The sequence below is a fragment of the Apus apus genome, chromosome 2 (genome assembly GCF_020740795.1).
Source record: "Apus apus isolate bApuApu2 chromosome 2, bApuApu2.pri.cur, whole genome shotgun sequence".
Classification (NCBI taxonomy): Eukaryota; Metazoa; Chordata; class Aves; order Apodiformes; family Apodidae; genus Apus; species Apus apus.
Window position 1 is genome coordinate 31,253,589 of NC_067283.1, and position 21,479 is coordinate 31,275,067.

General features: G+C 39.1%; 1 protein-coding gene across 3 annotated transcripts in view; it reads left to right on the forward strand.

Annotated features, from left to right (window-relative positions):
• HDAC9 (histone deacetylase 9) overlaps nucleotides 1-21,479 on the forward strand; it is a 286,192-nt gene that overhangs the window by 62,110 nt on the left and 202,603 nt on the right. For all 3 annotated transcript variants that reach the window (XM_051609619.1, XM_051609616.1, XM_051609618.1), the window contains exons 6-8: nucleotides 10,278-10,409; nucleotides 12,301-12,416; nucleotides 20,286-20,408. In XM_051609619.1, the coding sequence (XP_051465579.1) occupies nucleotides 10,278-10,409; nucleotides 12,301-12,416; nucleotides 20,286-20,408 (371 nt within the window). The remainder of the gene's footprint in view (nucleotides 1-10,277; nucleotides 10,410-12,300; nucleotides 12,417-20,285; nucleotides 20,409-21,479) is intronic.

Sequence of the window (21,479 nt, forward strand, 5' to 3'; positions counted from 1 at the left end):
GTATATGCAAAAGCTGGATTTCTTTTGGTCTTCAGTAAAAGGATCACAAACCCTTAATTACCATGTTTGCCAAAATGAAGAAATCAACCTCAGTAGAGAAGAGCATTATTTTTCTCTGAGTTTAAGAGCAAGCAAAATAAATGGGAGAGCACTTTGTTTGTTGAAGCAGGAAAACAAGACAAACATGATATTATTCACCTCATTTTCACCCATTTTTCAGGGATGCTAAGCATTCCTGCCTCCCAGAGTCATTTTTTTCCTGGGTTAATGAAAGTCTTGACAAATTTGGACTAGGTGATGTGCCCAGAGGAAATCACTAGTGCTTATCACAGGGCTGAGGATTTGGGGGGAGGCAAAGAAGATGTATCCTGATTGCCAGTCCTTCTTTTTCTTGACTTCTCTTCCCATTAATCACCAGACTTTTTTAGCCTTCCTAAATTCACTATCAATAAGTTGAGAGGGCATAATTAGTAGTAAGAGGTTTTAGAAAGAGAAGGAACTTTCACTTGCAATTGAGGAGTGAATCTGAAGCAAACTGTTGTTAGCAGCTTCTTCCAGATTCATGTAATGAACAGGCCGAAACAGAGTTCAGCCCACAGGAGCCAGCAGCTCTAAGGAAATGTAATACCCTCATAGCTACTGTGCTGGGCTGCAGTCATCTCGAGTCCATTAGAGTTCTGAGGCCTCCTAAGCTGAGTGTGAGGGGGAATACACTGTCACTCTAATTTAGCTGGAGTTAGAGGGGAAAACTTTTGAGATAGCACAAAAATAAATAAAAATGGATGCTAGTGTTGGCTTAATGACACTCTCAGAGAGGAAGGAACTTGTATAGGTACCACAGGTAGGTATCACAAGCTTTGGTAGCATGAAAGCTGCCATGGTGTGCACCAGGATTCCATAGGATCATCAACACGATGTTTCTCATAAAGACAATCATAGCCTTCCCTTCAGTGCAAGATTGTTCCTCTAATATATTTTACTTAACTCTTAATTACAAAAGGGAAAGTGTAATGCATTTCAAGATGACCTGGATAAAGGTTTTTCACCATGTTTCTTGTTTCAGTAAAAATCCCACTTCTTCTATGTACTGCACCTTCTGTCTTTCCAGTAATTACTCAGTTGTGCTTGATACTGAACCTTCTTAATTCCTAGACTAACTATACAGTCTTGGTCTAAATACTGTCTTAGTTCTCCTTTTACTACCCTATGAATAGCCAAAATCGAATTACAAAGTTCTGCTTCATGTGGTTACATAAAGGTTTTCTTACACAAACTTTGTATGTTTTCAGAAATGTTTTAGAAATTAGCATTAACAAGTTGCTTGTGTAACTTTTTGATAAGCAAGCAGCCTGATATTAGACACCTTTTTGACTTTTGAACCTAAAGGAAGCAGCTTGAATAAGGAGCAGGGAGCAGTCCTAAAATCTAAAGCATTTTAAGAGTATAATATCCCTTGAAAATTAAGTGGAATTATTTTAATGGACATTTCAAGTCTATTCCCTTTGGATAAATAAGTGAGAAAATATTGCATATAAAATGTGAGACTCTTTGAACTCAGCAGAAACTGTCTTGTTTGATTTCAATGTCTAGGGAAAGGACAGTTGAAAACTTTTAGACAAGTAAACAAGAGTATCTAAGAGATGACAAAAAGAAAGAGACAAATGAGAGTGAAAAGAGGAAATCACATGGTATCAGGTCGTCCAAAATAGAAGACGTTGGTTAGTAAAGATTGCACTTCTCCAAACTCCTGCAAAACAGTTTCAGTGAAAAAGCTGTTCAAACCCACAATTCTAATTAAGGGTTTTAACTGCCAAATAACATGTTCTGGCTAAAGCCAAGTAAGTATTACAGAGCCATTCATGAACAACGGCATAAGCTTTGTACTTTGCTTTTGATTTTCTCCTGGGAAAGTAATATAAATGAGAATGATACCTCCCTGTTGGCTTTAACTGTTAGAAATGCAAAGCATGCTGAAATTGTACATAATTCTCTTCCAAAGGAAAGGAAATAGCATTTCAATGGTTTTCCTCAGTGTCTCGTTGAGTTATGGTGGTGCACAATTATTCCTGTTAAATTACTCTACCAGATGGAAGGCTACATTGTATATTTAGCTAATTAAGTTGTAGAGGATTGGAATTACATCCCGGAGTATAAAGAACCTATCTAAAAGTAAACTTATATTAATTCAGTTTTGTTGTGAAGGTGCATTGTCGACATCTAAATAAGAGTTTATACAGGTGGGGGTTTTCTCCTCACTTCAGTTAACATGGAGATCCTTTCACAAAGTCAACCTTCCCTACAGAAGTTAGGCAAACATATTTTTGAAAGTCCAAACAACTTATAGACCAATTTTGTCTTTATTTGTCTTCAGTGGAGCTGAGGTGCCTATTCTTGAGCTGAATTTGGCCTGATAGGAAAGCAAGATACACTGTGTTTTGGTTGCTTTGGTTTCCCTGGCATCCTGTACTCTGTGTTGCTTTTGGACAACTCTGAAGAGTGCTCTTCAGTAGTCTAGACCTGCTCAGCTCTCATCTCTTGATGACATTGATGCCCTGTTAAAGTGGGAGAGAAGGTGTTTCAACATGAATTTCTGAAGGTTGATAAAGTGTTAGATCATTCTTTTTGCCTGCCATCAGTGAATTATCACTGCTGGATATTTTCCTGGATTGAAATATGTGGGATTTCCCCTAGTATCACCCTAGTAACTATTTCCTTTTTGCATGGGCCTTGGGGAACAACGTAACCATGAAAATAATTATTCTATAAAAAATCAAAACATTTATCTAGGGGTCAAATTATCATCCCACAAAAGCCTTGACTTCTGGGGCTAGCAGATTACCTCTGGCACTTCTTCACTGAAGAACATATTTTTCTCTTGTGCAAAACTAGTGATTCAGTGGATGTTGGACGAGGATTTAGCATGAAGAATGAGATTTGCTATATTTGCAGAAAGTATGATATTATGTTCCCATTACTTCTTCCCTAGCTAAACTGGTGTATATGCTCAGAAATAATGGGGGTGAGCATAACCAGGGGACCTAATCAGAAGGAACACTAGTCATGCATATCTAAATTTGATTATTACCATTCAAACGAGGAATGCCCTCTATTAAATGGCCCATTTCACCTTGTTTCTTTTCTAGACCTCCTGAGAACTCAGAGGTGATTTGGCTCCTGTACGTGCTATAAAAGTGAAAAAAAATGGAGAATTTGAAGATGTACAGGAAAGTTGAGAATTAATTTTAAAATATCCTTGTTCTCCCCTGTTTATTATTGCAAAAGCATAGTAGATTGTGTGGAAGAAGATTAAGATGGACTTGACATAGCAATAATATGCCATAATTTCAGCAGACTTGGCATATAGTGAGGACTCAAGAAGCCTGGTGAGACCATGGCCTCATTGACACCACTGAATAGCTCAGTTGGTGCAAATGCAAGGAGGTGCTGTTTCTGTGATAAGGAATAGAAATTATTAAGAATTCTATCAACAGACCTGTTATTTTGCTTCACAGGTTACATGCAAAACAGATGTCAACAGGAAAAACATTACGCTGATCAGCCTTTCATGAAATCCATAAAGTTCTCTAGTTCTGGCTAAATGAAAGTAATACTCTTGAGTAATTCCTACATGTAAGTCAATAAATAATTCCTGGAAAGATAACACTTGTTTGCATGGATAATAAAAAAGAAATTTTATGTTTCATACAGACTAAAATGAATGACAAGGAAAAGTTAGATATTTAAAATAGCTTCAGGGAATATTTAATTTTTTAACTTTCTTCAGGAAATCAGTGAAAAATTCCTAATTTTGTTAAATTGGCTTCCTTAGCCTGAAGAGAACTGAAAGGCTGCAAGATCCGCTCTAATCTAATTAGCTTTTTTACCATGTGTTTCACTAAACCTGTTTTTTTATTTAGGGAATGGATATTTACCTTAGTCTGAATAAATAAAGCATTCCACCGTTTAAAAAAGTAAAATAAAGCAAAGGACTAAAGGCTTACACATATGACTAGCACTCCCCTTAAAGCAAATGGTTGTACAGGAAACAGTTTCAGTATATGCTGAAAACACATTAGGTGATGCAAGCCAGAAAAACAAAATGTCTCTATCCTGTGCCGCTGTATCTGGTGCTCCCACCTCTCTGGGACCACCCAGCGGTCAGGTCCGTGTAGTTCTTGGAAGAGCTTTAGAGGATATATGTAAATAGCTTTCAGTCTCATGAATCTAATTTAAAACTCTTTCAGAAATAGCATTGTAAATTACCAGAATGTAGAAGTCATTGAATCTATGGAATTGAATCACATGCTGGTATCTTCCTGTTTGTCCGCCAGCGGGGAGGATGTCCCATTCATTGTCTAGTATTGTCTTGTATCAGGATGTGGCCTTCTACAGCAAATGTCAGTCAGTCATATATGAAAACAGTCACTGCTCATCTTGCGTATACATTCAGCTATGTGGAGGTGGCTGAAACAGCCTGTGGTTACCTAAAGGAAGCCAGAGCAGAAGTCAGAAACGCCATGCCCCTGTCTGCAAGTGCCACGTGCAGCAGAGGAAAGGCTATGAGACTGTTGGGTCTCTTAGAAGGACAAACTCATTTACAGCTCCCCACAAAGCAACTGAGGAAGCTGAAAACAGTTTTGATACCTGACTTGTGTTCTCTGCCTTTCTGCCTGGCATTGATAGTATTCATAGCTCTGGTGAGGAGGACCAGATTATCTCCTCATTAGTCCTTTCTGATGGTGTAACTTGTTCTTTTCATTCTACCTACACCCCTGAGGGGGAAACTGGGAAGCTTCTCCCTAGCCCACTACCCTCAGATTATCTTCTTTGGAACCTTAGTAGGTACGCCTCTTTTGGCTGTTGTCATTGGTGCAGTAGAGATGGGATTTGATCTCCTGGTCTTGTCGTGGCATACACAGGCAGGCTGTTTTGTCGGTTATTACTGTGACTGTGGTGACTGGGAGCCCACGGCATGGACTAGAAACTTGTTGTGCTATGCAATGGACCCCGTGAAATTAGGATCTCTTCACACTAGGTTTTCTTGTGGTTTTACTCCTTCTTCTAGTGAAGTCATGACGGGGATCTTAAAGTTACCTCATTATCCATGTTTAGTATCTTCTTGAAAATTCTCAATTCCCACAGTGCTTGTGGCAAAGGATAAGCCACTGATAAGCTGGCTGTACCGCCATTGTGCTAAACAGTACCATCTCATTAATTTCTCTTGTATCCCTCATCGTTTATACCCATACACCATCCTTTTGTCCTGTATCTTTAGGCTCTTTCAGGCATGGATTGTCATGCTTGTGTGTTGTAAAGCACACGATATTTACCTGTACATAGGTCTCTAGCCAACAGTATGTAAAATAATGATCTATGTGGTGTGAAAAAAGAAAGATTCATTGACTATGTATTCCTTTATTGATACTTGTTGGAAAAAACAATAACTCCTACATGGAGTGCAGCATAGAATATATTCAAGTCAGTATAACATATGACCCTTCACAGCTTTAAAAAAAGACAGCTAAGGAAACAGAGAATGCTAGTGGAGGTTTACTTCAAGATCATGAAGTCTTTGTTTTTAAGTGTTTCTGTTGACTTAAATATGTTAGAGAAGTCCAAGTTATTGTTTCAAAATAATCTTAGTGATAGGCTGGTGCCTAGGCAATATGGAACAATTTGTCTTTCTCAAGTAAGATGTGAATTCTGCTGCTGCTCATGCTGTTGTTGGAATCTTTGTAGCCAAAATTAGCATTGCTTACCTCGACTGCCCCACAGCTTTTCTAAGCCAGCCTGCCAGCAAGGAAAAGGAAATGCTTTCACTGTAGAGCTTTTCGAAGTCTGGACAAAAGCTCATTTTCTGTTCTTCAGGTTTCCTATATATGGCTTTAGCCTCGAGATGGGGACCTGCTCACTGTGCACCATCTCCCATCCCCCATTTCCTGCCTGGGTTCATTAAATGCTGATTTGAAGTTGGTACACACGCTTCTGATACAAAAGTAGTACTGTGTTCCAGAAGCCATCAGAAAGCAGTGCATTATTATCTTTTACATTGCCTTCATATATATGTCTTCTCCCCATGCACTGAAATTATTTTTTCCCTTCTCAAATATTTCTGTGTGTTTAATCAAAAGAAGCAGTGAAGCAAAGCCCTGTCAAAAAAACCTCAGCTTATTTGGGAGCAATCATGTCCCAGGCTATATACCAAAATTTTAGTATCTGCAAATTGCTAATATTAAGTAAAGTGGAGTACAGGACATAAAAACTTCAACGAATCATTTTCCTATCTCATGCTTGCATTTTAAGTGTCATGTTAAGCAAGGAAAATAGTTTTCTTTCACCTGAGCAATGATGGTTGTGATGAAAGTAATTTGTGAAGCCTATATATTTTCTATTTTTTAACAGTACAGTTACTCACTTCTTTTTGGCTATATGAAACCATCACAAGAGATGAGAAAGCTCACTGAGACACTGTCTGTCTTCTTCACCTAGGACCATAAGTTTTCAGTTCTGTAGAGATAATTGCAAGACATACCAAGAAGTTAGGTAACCTATCCTTGGGTTGCCTGTGATATCTTCTGTTGTTCAATACTCTTTTATACCTGTTTCCCACTTACAGTCATTTAAAGTGTAATACCAGTTCATTATTATCAGCACTAAAAAGAATAAGCAAGGTAATAGCAATGAGACTGAACAAGCCATATCACTGCTCCATCTCATTATTCCAAATTGTGCTGCAGGTAGATAAAGTAATTTTCAGGGTATTCTTTCCTGAAATCCACTCAAGTTAATCACTCAAATGGGTAACAGCTGATTCCCACTGAGATCAATGACATGGGCTTTGATGGCCTTCAGATAAAGTAGCTGTGTCTTTTGGGGTTTTTTTTGCAACAAAACACTTTCAAGTAATCTATTTTCCCTTTCTCCAAGTGGAAACTGATTAGTACTTGTTTCAATGTGCTAAATGTAGTAGAAGTGCCAAGATTCATGGAGCAAAGAGGATAGGCTAATAGTGACCAATTAGATCAATGTCAGATGCATACCGATTCTTAGCATGATTTTAGAAGAACAAACCAACCTACCAGCCTGCTGCCATGAAAACAAGCAGTCCTGTTTTCCTCATCTGCCACACTCCTGGCCATGTGCTTTTCTTTTTCTCTTGTCTATGGCATTCTGGCTCCTTTGGACATGATTCAGCCCACTATAGTTGCAGACATCTAATTCAGCAAACCCCCACCTCATTCAGCACCTCCAGTGCTGTAGAGAGGTTCTGTCTCTTCAGGAAGGTGAGGTACAGGGTACGTATCCTGTATGGAGTAGAATTCATCTAGGTTTGAGTCCTGGACTCCAGCTGTATGCAGAAAGTTACCAACATGCAGTGATTATCTTGCTGAGTCAGTGTCTTGGTTTGTGGTTGAATCACTGCAAAAAGTAATAGTCTGCATGAAGGTGTCTTCAATGATTTTGTGGTATTAATGTAGCAAAAAAAGTTTAATTACTTGGGGCTTCTACATGAGGCAGCTACTCTGCAGCAAGCTGGTGAGTAAAGCTTAAGCCTCAGAAGTTATTTGGCACTGGCTCCCCATGTGACACTTCTTTTCCACATGGAGAACACCTTTGGGTGATGAACATAGTCTGTCTAGGCAGTGGATTAATTAAGGTGAGCAAAGATGCTAATAATGTTCAGCAGAAATACTTACAGGAGCAACTAATGCAAAACAGTTATTTTGAGCATTATCCCTCTGTAGGTCACTTCTGAAAACCACTAGTTGAAGTATTGAGCCAATGCTCCTTTGAAACATAAGGCAGATTAATTATAATAATTGTTCACCATTTGCCACTAAGGCTGTTGAAGTGACCCATGTGTGGGCTTTGGGACCATCTGTGTGTAAATGTATAAATGTTTATACATTTATAATTTTAATCCACTGCTCTAACCTTGAAGCTTAAAATACTTAATTTTAACCCTTTTTAACTATAAGAAGAGAGTTGAGTATTACAGATATGTTACTGCTGCCTTCGTGTAGGAGTGCACTGAAGCACATAGGATTGCTGTTGTGATCCATATGTGTTGCAGTCATCAGTACTGCTTCAGCTTTGGTAGGCCAGGATGATACAGTGACCTCTGCAGGCACACACCAAGTCAATGCCTCAGCCACGGACAAGTATCAAGAAAATGCTTCCCAGTTCTTCATTTTATCCACTGGAGCAGATATCCTCAAATTGGTTAAGTTTATATATTTAGTGCACTGAAACCTGAATTCTTATTGTCAGCTGTTGAGTCCTAGCTGCCATGTTAGGAGCTGGCAGTGTCCCTTGAGAGACATTCAAGAAAGCCAATATTTGAAGCAAACACTCTTGAGAAACCTTGGCTTTGTTTTTCATTGGGAGGTTTATTTTATAATTTAAAAACCACTTTTCTCCATGCCTTTTCATTTTAACATGGATTATTTCCATTGTAAAATGATTCATGCAAGGGCTGTCTTCTCAGCTGGCTCATATATTCAAACATTGACATCAAAGTCTTTTTTCTCTGCTTATATGATTGATTCAGATGCAGAATATGATAGGAATGTGGTAAAAAATAGAAAGGCAATTGCTGTGACTGAGCATGAAACATTCATATGGAAGTGGAGATTTCTCCAGTGAGTGTTGCAGAGGATTTGTATCACATTAGTCTTGTCATGGGTATGGAAGTATTCTAAGTTTTAAGAATATGGAATAGTGTAAACCAAAATAAGTGTAAGTGCAAAAGGAGTGAGCACCTTTTCTTTGAAATGTCATTGTACCTGGGTGAGATCTGTAGTGAATTCATGTAGTGTAATCTTAGTCTGTTGTTATATTTTCATTTTCATAGCAAATAGTATCTTAGCAAACAATCTGTACTCCACCACTGGAACCGTTCTCTTAATAATGGTAGTAACTGATTAAAAGGAAATTTCTCATTAATTTATTAGGAAAGATTTCCAGTGTTTTGCTAACCTGTGTATCTTGGTCTGAAGTGCACTTAAGACACAGGCCACTTACAAGGGAGTGCTTGCCAGGAGCAATGTGGTAGGTGACTCAGGCCACTGTGGCTCTGCAGGATCCAGCAGCACTCCAGCAGAGGTGCAGCCCCTTTGCTCTTGCATGAGAAATTCTAGTATCCCTATCCCTGAGGGAACAAGTGGGACAGGAGGAAGCAGATACTACATGCTGGGCAGGGTCTAGAATTAGAAGCATAAGATTGAGTTCCTGCCCCAAAGTGACAAACAGTGTGATGCTGAACTGAATGAAGATTTAATTTATTTTGTTTTTCTGCTGACTCTTGCTCCTTCCTTGGGGCTGAGCTTATGCCTTTGCATAGGAGAGTGAAGTAATCCCAGTTTCCAGCTCTCTCTATTTTGAGATACGGCTTAGCCAAGCCTCAGTTCCAGAAAGGAAAATACAAACAAATGTTATTCCACAATTATCTTTCACTAGCTCTTAGCAGTCTGTTTGATAGAGGGTTTACTTAGAAGTAAATGAATACATGAAACATTTTATCATGCTAAAAATATCACAAAATAAAAAGCATAGCAGAGCTTCATCTCTGGCCTTCATATGAAAAGACTGTGTCCATTTAGGAAACAAAGGTGGAACTTGCCCAAGGTGCATTAAGTATAATCCTAGGTTTTCTGGGCATCAGGCCTACTTCTCTTGTTTTCAGAGCATATATTTTTCTGTGTAAATGTTTTTAGGACACCCTCATAAATCTAGTTGTTTGGTGTGTTACTCAGAAAACATTGAAGTTCTGGGCCTAAAATTGCTGACCAAGAAATGTTCTGCCAGCAAGGCTTGTTGTAATTTGTATTTCTAAGAGAAATCAAAAGGCACCAGTGGAGCATTTTCTCTATTTCTGTCATCAGACCATAATCCAATTATAAGGTTCCAAGTTTTAAGCTGTATTTCCATCCAAGTTTTCACCTACAAGAGAGATAAAAATAATGTAGGATAAAACTTGAGTTCAACTGTATTCAATGCTTATGATATTAACCATATATAATGAGTAACTTCAGAGTTGAAATGGTATGAGGAAAATACTGGTATCCGAAGCTTTTCAGCTCTCTTCCTCTTTTTTCTAGCCTCCCATCTAAAATGGAGTTGTATGAGGAGCAGCAGCAGGCTGGGGAGAATGGGCAGTAAAATCTCTGCCTCCAAGCCCTCCTTGGATCAGATGGTGTCATACAGGGAATGTCAGTGGTGTCTGACCCAAAGCAGTAATCTGATTTGTAATTTTTTTTTCTTCATTTCATTTCCAGCTTCAGAGCCCAATTTGAAGGTACGTTCAAGGTTAAAACAAAAGGTGACAGAAAGGAGAAGCAGTCCTTTACTCAGGAGGAAGGATGGGAATGTTGTCAGTTCATTCAAGAAGCGACTCTTTGAGGTGACAGGTAATTAAGAATGGAGAAATTCTGTATCAGGTGTTACTGCTCACAGAATAGTGATGGTGTTTTGGAATTGAAACGGTTTGCTAACAAAATGTTGTGGGTTGTTGTTTTTTTTTTTCTTTTTTGTTGGTTTTCTTTTTTGGCTACTGAAAATAAAACAGTATTAAGTAAATAGTTCTGTATAAATAACTTGTAACCTACAGCTTTCTACCACTTACTGAAAAGTCATTGTCAATTTGAAAGCCATACTTTCAAACCAGCTTGGAAACCAGTACTTTACAACAGCAAGTGCAAGAACAAATAAATGGTCAACTTCAGTGACAAGGAACATCAAAGGAGAAAACAAGAATAGTCTCTTCCCTTGATTTGTGTCTTCTGTACATTGACAACATTTTGGGTCTTGCATCTCCCACTTCTCATCTCCCATGGAAAATGCAGATGCTAATAGCAGGTGCAAAAACACCTCTCTTGTATTACTTAGATTATTCAAGGACTATTTGAAATCTTGTGTTTGGCCCTATCTCTCTAGTTTCTCTTGTTTGATAGTGTCAAGATTAGTTATTTTGAGCTAGGGGCTCACTAAGCTTTTTTTTTGAGAAGAAAGAGTTGAAACATTTAGATGTTCAGTGGTATATTGTTTGTCATAGCAGATAGTAAGTTTTCTTAGTAATCGAAAGGGAATTTTTAGCATATAACAATACAGAATTATGCATATAGCCCATCATTTAATTGTCTGTTTATACAAACAGTGCTACTGTAATTTTTAACAAGCTGAGAAAAAACAGTAAGTTAGTGCTTCTGCTCTTCCATGAAAGCTAGTGAGAATACGATGCAGGAACTTTACCTGACCGATTAGTATAGCGGGGTACAGTCACTTCAGTCAATCAAAGTTCGCTCTAGTAGGAAGTAGCAAATCCAAGAAACAGCAAGGAAATTTCCTGGTGATTTCAGTCAAAGTGAGGATATATTTTTGCATGTAGTCTGATGCAAAAAGAGTGAAGAAGCTTAAAAGTGGCTACAGAATTTTTACTACTTTTAGATATTAATTTAAACTTCCCGAGTACTTTAATTTGAAAGCTACAAGCTATCCCATGAAATAGGCTTGCCTCTACTAATGCTGTGCTCTTCCGTCTTTAACGTTGTTAGCTGTTTCCATTACATAAATTTAATTTATATCAGTGTAGGTTTGCAACAGTGCAACAACACATGACGAGATCATCCTCTTGTCCTTTATCTTAGACAGAACCTGGAAATTTAAAATCAAGATAGCATGCAGCCTTTCAAATGCTATTTTAAGATTTTTTTTTTGTATGCTGTAAATATTCTTTCATATTTGTGCCAAATATGCAGTGGAAGTGGTATATGTTTTGCCATTATTATTTGCATAGGTAATGATTAGTCAACAACAGGCTCATCCTCTTTCTAAACAGAAGGGGGATGGCAGTAGGCCTCATGAATTGACGATATGTTATCATGACCTTTGCATGCCTTCTATCTGTGTCATTCTGATCTCTTACAGAGGCAGGACTCTTTGCAATTAAAAAGAAAAGACTTTTTTCTTTTTACTCATTACAAGTACTGTGTCTGTATCTCAGCCTGATGCTGAGTATCGTACCATCTTTATGGGAAAAATAAACAGTACATTCTTCCTTTGTGAAGCAGAGAGATCAGAAGGGGAAAGATGAACAGGATCTTTCCTTGTTGGTACTTTTGTAAAAGGAAATTCAGATGAAATGGAGGATGATTTTAAAATCTTTAGCTTAAGTAAATAGCTCTTTCATAACCTATGGATACTTTTCAGCAGCAAAAACAACCTCTGCCATAAAGAATAATTAATCAAGATAATGTGTTCCTTTCCAGTGTGAAATTAATGGACACTTAATCTGTTTTTCAGAATCCTCAGTCAGTAGCAGCTCCCCTGGATCAGGTCCCAGTTCCCCAAGCAATGGCCCGACCAGCAGTATAACAGAAAATGAAACCTCAGTTTTGCCATCTAACATTCAAGCTGAGGTGAGACTCTCTCTCTCTTTGTTGGGTAGATAGTTTCTCAGATTTCTAGACTGGAGAGATTTGAAACTTCAACTTTTGCTTACTCACAACAGGAATAATTGCAGAAGGTATAATTATCAGGAATACCAGGACACTACATGTGGACATCAGAGTATGTTATATATGAGATACATCTTCATATATGCAATGCATTTTCTGGAGACTCTTTGATAACAAAAGTCCAAACAAATGCAGCAGTAATGCTACTGAAAGAGTGGGTGGGAGCTATGGAAGTAACTTGGAAGCATCTGTGTTGCAGAACATTACCTTCTGGGATAACGTGAAGAGGTGCACAGTACAGAATACTAGCAAAGAACTTTCACGTGCAAAAAAGCAATTTAGGCATTGGTGATCCTAACCCATATAAGTTAAGGTAATCCCAGGTTCAGATGGATGCTGAAGTGGGTTTGTTTAATTACAGTATCAGAGTTGGGTGACTAAATCGTTTTTCACATCTGCCTTTTATTTTAATATACCTCAGTTTCCTTATCAGGGCACTACTTAACACAACTGTCATGCCTGGAGTCTTGGGTTATTTGTTTGTAAAGTGAGCTTGTACATGGAGAGAATCTTAACTACTCCTTATTCTGTTTCACACATATGTGGCTATAACAGGAATGCAGATGATACATCAGTTTTGATAAACGTAGTTTAGCACAGATGACACGCCTGAGTGTTGCTTTCCATGGCAATATTGTAAAGGGACAATAAACTAATGGAACTGGGAGAGAATAAAATTCCGCAATATTCTGTATCCACTGCCCAAACTTACAGCAATTGCTGCTTTGGTGGCAAAGTTTTCTATTAATTGTTGGTTTATACTGTTTGTGTTAGAAAAATTGCGTAAGACAATGTGATTGAACAAAGTTTTTAGCAAATTGAGCTATTTCTCCAGGTCAGTGGCAGGACATTAACCTAAAAAAAAACCCTGGAATGGGCAGTTCAACCTCCAACAGTGACTTTTCCCCATAATGAATTAATTGTGTGTGTGAACTATGATCCAGGGGGCAGGTGGGTGACCTCTGCTCACAGATTAGTAGCCTCTCTCTGGCCCGTAACCAAAAAGGAAAAAAAAAAATCGCGTTGATGGCTAACATGTGGTCTTGTCTCATAGCCCCCCTGCATGTGATTGCAAAGAAATTTAAATGACGCAGAGTAAGATCCATCATTTGGATTAGATCAGATCCTAGTTCAATGGAATTAAATGGTATATTTTTATATGGGGAATGTTTTAGATAGAAATTTTTAATATGTGGCTGTTAGTGCTGCATTAAACAGAAAATATGTCAAATTGGATCTTTTACTGACTTAAGAATACTACAAAACACACAAGGAATAATGTCTCAGACATATACAGTGCTTGTAACTTTGCGTGGTATAGTTTCTGGATATTTGCCTACAGTGTTGAACCACCATCAGACATGCAAACAATCTGGTCAGGCTGGCAGTCTCTGAGGAGATTCAGAAAGGTTGTAGCACCAACCTGTGGAGTTATATTCTATTTATTAACAGAACATCATGCTATGTATCATTTGCCATTACTGTGCCAGACATCAAAACTAACAGCCCCACCCTAAAATCACAGATACTCAAATAAGCTTAAAAAGTTTCTTTAGAAGTTGAGATTTGTGTGCTGGTGTTGGTCACTTAGCTTCCTGGAAGCGTGCTTAGAAGCTGAAACTATGGACTTCCACTTCTGGATCCAGTCAGGGATTTCTTTACTTCTTTGGTTACTTGACTCTTAATATTGTGGTCCTGTGCGCTCAAACATTTTTCCATAAATCTCAGCTTCAGTGCATTTTGATTTCAGTGGGATTTCTTTGGTAGTTTAACAGCAGCCAAACTCCTACATGTCTCTTTTCTAGTTTAACATTAGCTGCCAGCTCTCCAAGGCTATATATCTAATCCATTTTTCATCAGATATGCGAAGTACAGGAGTTTCTAATAATAGGATAAGCGTTCAAAAATCACCCAAAATATTACTTGTTTTGCTGTAATCCCACATGACTCACATTGCTGTTGTTTCGTAATCATTGTTGTGACATTTGCAGTAAGTGTTGTACTCATATCTGAGTGGGTGGAGAGCTGCGGTTTTTATGGCAGCAAATAAAACACTTTTTGCTGGGGAAAAACAGGTTGCTATGACAGAGAGCCGCTTACCCGTAAAACATGAGTCAATACCATAAATTATTATACTCTAGTGCATAGACAGAATTAGAGCATTATCAGTAATGAAACAGAATTTTTAAGTATTTTTGCCATAGCCATTTAAATAGTGAGACTTTTAAGTGGTTTAGCCTGCGGAGCAGACAGTCTGGTGGGGAGACATTTACATCTTTTTGAATTAACAAAGGTGTACTGCAAATGTTACATTTTTGCAGAGAACCTTATACTATCACAGTTCCCGTAATGGTACTTTCAGCACCATTTGTTAAAACACTGGTCTCGTTATACGAAACTTGAAAGTTGAACTCGATTTTAATTGAACCTTATAAATAAAATACTGTTTTTATTAGGCCCAGTTGTCTCCAGTATCATCAAGGTTCACCGCAGTAGCTATTTGTCTCTTGCAGCATGCCGTACACTTTTAGGTCGCCTGCTGTGCTGGGGCTAAATATTACTTGCATGAGAAATGCAAGCAGGATTGAGACCCTGCACAGCATGTCCCCTGAGTTCACAGGGACAACCTGCCTTAGTCTTGTGAAATTATAAGTTTTAGGCATTCACAGCCTGGTCAAAAGCCATTGAAGGCAATGGAGAGTTTCCAGTTGGTGTAAGCAGGCTTCAGATCAGAACAGAATACCCAGCAGGACCAGAACCCTGGACTTCCACAGAGCAAACTTCGGCCTCCTCAATCAATTGTTAAGGGAAGTCCCATGGGACAGAGTGCTAGAAGGTAAAGGGGCTCAAGATAGCTGGACAACATTCAAGGACCACTTCTTGCAAGCACAGGATCAGTGTGTCCCAATGGGTAGAAAATCTAGTAAGGGAGCTAGGAGACCAGCGTGGTTAAAAAAGGAACTGCTGGGCAAACTCAAATGGAAAAGGAAAATCTATAGATCATGGAAGGGGGGGCTGGTTACTTGGGAGGAATATAGGACTGTTGTCAGAGAATGTAGGGAGGCAACTAGGAAAGCTAAGGCCTCCTTGGAACTTAGCCTTGCAAGTCGGGTTAAGGACAATAGAAAGGGCTTTTTCAAATACATAGCCAACAAAACTAATACCAGAGGCAATATAGGCCCACTGCTGAATGAGGTGGGTGCCCTGGTGACAGAGGATATAAAGAAGGCAGAGGTGCTGAATGCCTTCTTTGCCTCTGTCTTTACTCCTGCAGGCTTTCCCCATGAGCCCCAGTTTCTTATAGCCCCAGTAGAAGTCAAGATAAAGGAGGAGTTTGCCCAGGTAGATGAGGATTGGGTTAGGGATCAGTTGCGTAATCTGGACATCCATAAATCGATGGGTCCGGATGAAATGCATCCAAGGGTGCTGAGGGAGCTGGCGGAGGTCATTGCTAGTCCACTCTCCATCATCTTTGGTAAGTCATGGGTAACAGGAGAGGTGCCTGAGGACTGGAGGATAGCAAATGTCACTCCAGTCTACAAGGAGGGCAAGAAGGAGGACCCGGGTAACTATAGACCGGTCAGCCTCACCTCCATCCCTGGAAAGGTGATGGAACAACTTGTCCTTGGCACTATCTCTAGACATATCAAGGAGATGGGGGTCATCAAGAGCAGTCAACATGGTTTTACCAAGGGTAAGTCATGTTTGACTAACCTCATAGCCTTCTATGAGGAAATTACTAGGTGGATAGATGATGGTAGAGCGGTGGATGTGGTCTATCTTGATTTCAGTAACGCATTTGACACCGTCTCCCACAGCATCCTTGTAGATAAGTTGATCAAGTATGGGTTTGATGATCAGGCAGTGAGGTGGATCAAGAACTGGTTGAAAGGAAGAAGTCAGAGAGTTGTAGTCAATGGGGCAAAATCTAGTTGGAGGCCTGTGACTGGTGGAGTCCCTCAGGGGTCGGTACTGGGACCGGTGTTGTTCAACATCTTCATCAACGACCTGGATGAGGGTACAGAATGTACCCTCAGCAAGTTTGCCGATGACACCAAGCTGGGAGGAGTGGCTGACACACCAGAAGGCTGTGCTGCCATTCAGAGGGACTTAGACAGGCTGGAGAGTTGGGCGGGGAGAAACATGATGAAATTCAACAAGGGCAAGTGTAGAGTTTTGCATTTGGGGAAGAAAAATGTCATGCACCAGTACAGGTTGGGGGCTGACCTGCTGGAGAGCAGTGTGGGTGAAAGGGATCTGGGGGTCCTGGTAGACAGGAGGATGACCATGAGCCAGCAATGTGCCCTTGTGGCTAAGAGGGCCAATGGCATCCTGGGGTGCATTAGAAAGGGTGTGGTTAGTAGGTCAAGAGAGGTTCTCCTCCCCCTCTATTCTGCATTGGTGAGGCCGCGTCTGGAGTATTGTGTCCAGTTCTGGGCCCCTCCGTTCAAGAAGGACAGGGAAGTGCTTGAAAGAGTCCAGCGCAGAGCCACAAAGATGATTAAGGGAGTGGAACATCTCCCTTATGAGGAAAGGCTGAGGGAGCTGGGTCTCTTTAGTTTGGAGAAAAGGAGACTGAGGGGTGACCTCATCAATGTTTACAAATAGGTAAAGGGTGAGTGTCAAGAAGATGGAGTTAAGCTTTTTTCAGTGATGACCAGTGATAGGACAAGGAGTAATGGATACAAATTGGAGCATAGGAGGTTTAAGGTGAATATCAGAAAAAAAATTTTTACTGTAAGAGTGACAGAGCACTGGAACAGGCTGCCCAGAGAGGTTGTGGAGTCTCCTTCTCTGGAGACATTCAAAACCCACCTGGACGCCTTCCTGTGTGATGTACTCTAGGTGACCCTGCTCTGGCGGGGGGGTTGGACTAGATGATCTTTCGAGGTCCCTTCCAACCCCTATGATTCTATGATTCTATGATTTCTTCCATTTGTGCTTTGGAGAACAGCATTTCCTAGAACATCACTAGTTATACTGGGGACATAAATGATATGCATGGCAGATAAACACATACTTGATTTGTACAACCCTACAGCACTGTTCTTCTAATACATAGTTCCTTGAGGTGCTCTTTGCAAGTGGCTATTAGAAAAATGGTGTTTCCTTCAAGTAAATGTGAAGAGTCTAAATGATTACCAAAAAAACACCCCTAAAGCCTTAAGAAATAAGAGTGGAAGTAATTGTGAGTGTTAAAAGCTATAACAACCTTACTGTATCTCCACAGTTGAGACATATTCATGTCAAACCATTTCCTCTTCCCCACCTAGTGTATACATGTGCATATAAACATGCACACATGAAATGAGTGTTCTTGCTTCTCAACAGGTTCCACTAGCGCAACAGAAGTACAATAACAAATCATGGTTACCTTCTGATGATCATGCATTGTTGTATTTAGTTATATTACTCTGTTTTAAGGAAAAGGGTAACTGTTGACAAACTATTTTAAGCGTCAGGAAGCAGGATCCATGGATCTAGTAAGTAAATACATAGAGGAGCAAGTACAGCAAGGTGCTCTTTGGAGTAATGTAGGTGCCAGTCCAAACCTTTAAGCCTGTATGTAGGAGAAGGACCACGGCTTAGCCATTGTGCTGCCAAATGACACTTGGCAGCTCCAGTTCCCACCATTTCAAGGTATTGACAACTGAGTAGGAAGAGAAGCTGCAGCTGGGGTCATGAAGTTCTGCCTCAACAGATGCAGGCCCTAATCTATGCAGATGGGCTACTGAACTTATTTTGGGAGATGTGGTTTAACTGATGCTTAGGCTAATGTTACTTGAAAATATTTTAAAAACTCAATTACTTGTCAAAATGAAAATGACTGCTTATTAGCAGTATTAGAAATTGGATTAAAATGCTCTTTACTAAAAAACTCATGTTTTCAACATTAAACTCCCATGGTACATAACATGTTTGATTTGGCCTCATGAAACAGTGATGTCTGACCTTAATGTGGGAATGTATTTGATTGCTATTCGCTCTGTTCCTGTTATGTTTGTTAATTCAAATCTTAGAAGGTTATAGTGGCATACTGAAAACCTAGAAGGAAACATGCATTTTTGAAGTGGCTTTCTATAGGTGCTGCAGTTACTACAAATTTGAATATGTTCTAGGAGACGTGTTAGAAGTGCTGCAGTGTCCTTTTTCAGTTAAATCTCAGTACTTTCCCTCAATATCTCCATAGTCTTGACATACTTGCTTTTATTCATGGTCAAAGGTGGATGTTACCAAGACAAGACACTGTTAGTCAGGAATTAATGTAATATACAAGTGAAGCTTCTTTGTTTCCTATGCTATCTGTTGACATTCCCTAGGTACCAAAAGAAAATTACAGAGATAGACTTCGGCTGTTATTGTCTCAGTGATAGGTCATATCTCCAAACAAACTATATGAGGAAGGTTATGTTTTGGAATAACATCCTGTGTTTTTGTGCTTAACCATTTTTCATTGATGGTCTGAAGTTGCATTGTATTAGCACAAAGTATTTTACAGAGTTAATTGATATTCCAGGTTTGTCCAGGGGAAAATCTACAGCTCCCCACAACATGCTTGACAAGTTATTATATTTACTTTAGTCAAAGCCCGAGTGTGCAGTATCCCTCTTGGAGGTGGTCTATTATTGGAGTCCCATATGCTTTTTGTTTGGGAAGAAAGCAGTCACTGTGTCATACTGTTACACAGGGTATTCTTTTTCAAGGATGTTGTTCCCTTGGGGACCATATCATGCCAGAGTTCCTAAGTCTAATAAGACCTTTGTAGCTCTTATTGTGTTAAAGTTCTGGGAGGGAAGCAAGAGTTAAACAGAAAATGTAATTCAAGCAACTATACTAGACCACATGTTGAAAAACATGACTGTTAAAGCAGAAAGGCAAAGGCTTCAAAAAGATTCCTGTTGTGGTAATGTAACTTTTTATGTTTCTTCCCAATTAATCTAGAATGGAAAGGCAGAGGGTGATCTTTGTAGAGTGTCTGGTTTTACTTGACAGTAATTAAAAATGTATCGGCAATTCCATGTCCTCGAAAATTGTATCACAAGACTTCAAAAGAATTGTTAAAGATTTTAACTCGAAGGAAATTAGAAAGTCTGTGAGGGGTATCCCACCATCATAGAATGATTGAATCCTGGTTTTGTATAAATGCATATAGTGAAAGAGACAGTACATTTTTTAAAAATGGCAGATGTGGCAATCTGCCTCACTTTCTACTCAAAACTCCCATGTGGATGGGAGTAAATAGTGTGCCTGAAGCATCCCCATATCACTATCTGGGTAAGAAAATATATGGACTAGGTAGGAAACACATTTCATACCTTACAACAAAAATTGTAATAACCAAAGTAAAGTTCTAATGTATCCATATTTGTGACACCTTTGATTCAGATAGATATATTCCTTAATTCATTGGCTACATTCCCACTGATTTTCTGGTAGTGAAAGTGCAGTTGACGAGAAGAGTGGATGTTGAGCTGATGAGAAGGTGATGATAAGAGATGGTGGAGGAATCCTCAAGATTTTGGTTTTGCATAGAAATTTGACTTACTAACCAGGTTAAGGCATAGTCCTGGACATATATCAGTTGTTTTCTTAAGAAATATCAACAGCTTTTTCACAGGATTGGTACTTTTCCTTATCTGTCAATCCATTGGGATGCAAACCAATGCATGATTTGTAACTGGCTTTCAGTGTAGCTGGATAACAAGCATAAAGTAACCAAGATAAAAAGCTTGGAGATTGTACATCTGTTGTTTTTCCCCTTTATTCCAGCATCTGGTTTCACAGCAACGACTTTTGATACAGGATGAATCAGTGAACTTGTTGAGTCTGTACACATCCCCTTCTCTGCCCAACATTACCTTGGGACTTCCAGCAGTACAACCTCAGATCAGTGTAAGTGACCCTTCTCAAGCCTTCCTGCCTACCTTTGCTTCCAGAAAACCTACTTTCTGCCTTTTCTCTTTGTTTTAGCATTTTGGAATGTAAGCAATTCAGAGTAGGAACCAGACCTTTCCTTGAATTGGGCAACATTTGAACATTCAGCAGCATGACTTGAAAGCAATTATCATTTTTGATTGCAAATAAACGAATCCCAGTGTGGAGCTTAGCTAGGTATGGGCCACATGCATCATGTTTATGTCTGCAAATCGGATAGCAGATTTCAGACACGGTGAGAAGTATATGAGGAGATAATTTAGTATAAAAATTCAAAGTATATGATCTTCCCTACCTGCTAAAGTGCAGTACATGTATCTTTTTATGAGATTCCAGTAGCAACCTAAGCTGGGCCAGAGCATAGTAGGGGAAGAATCTAGTATTCCTGCAGCTAGGTTTGTTATTTCAGGGATGTGCTATCAATCAGAGAAATAAAAGCAGTGATATGTGAGCACTACTTAATATTTTAATGATGAGTTATGTTAATATGCCCTTTGTTCAGTCTGCAGCAATCACCTTGTTTAGAGCTAAAAGTTAACTTAATATGTGAAATGTATGAAAACACAGACACAGTATTTATGGAAATTCATGCTGATGAATAAGGATCTTTGCATCTAGAACAAATTACAGTAACCTAAAGGTGAAAAATGAGGTTCAGTAAAATATCTGAAAATTTTGCCACTGTTCAAAGCTTACCTTTTCTGATTTCCTGGGGGGGGGGGGGAAAGGACATAAATTATATGGAGGTTCTATACAATAGTGTATAAATTCTGAAGAAATTTTATCAATTTAAATTTCTTAGAATGTGAATTGGTAACTCTCATAAAAATACTAGGAGTGTAGGTGCAGCTTTCCATGGTGTAAAAAAACCCAAAATCTATACAATCCAGTATGGTTTGTAAGAAGTGCTGCTTAATTCCAGTGCTAAATGCACTTTCAGGTTAAAGTTTCATGTTATTCTATGGCTTTTTCAATACATTTACTGTTCTCACCAATAATATATTACTGCAGTCCAGTATTTTAACATCA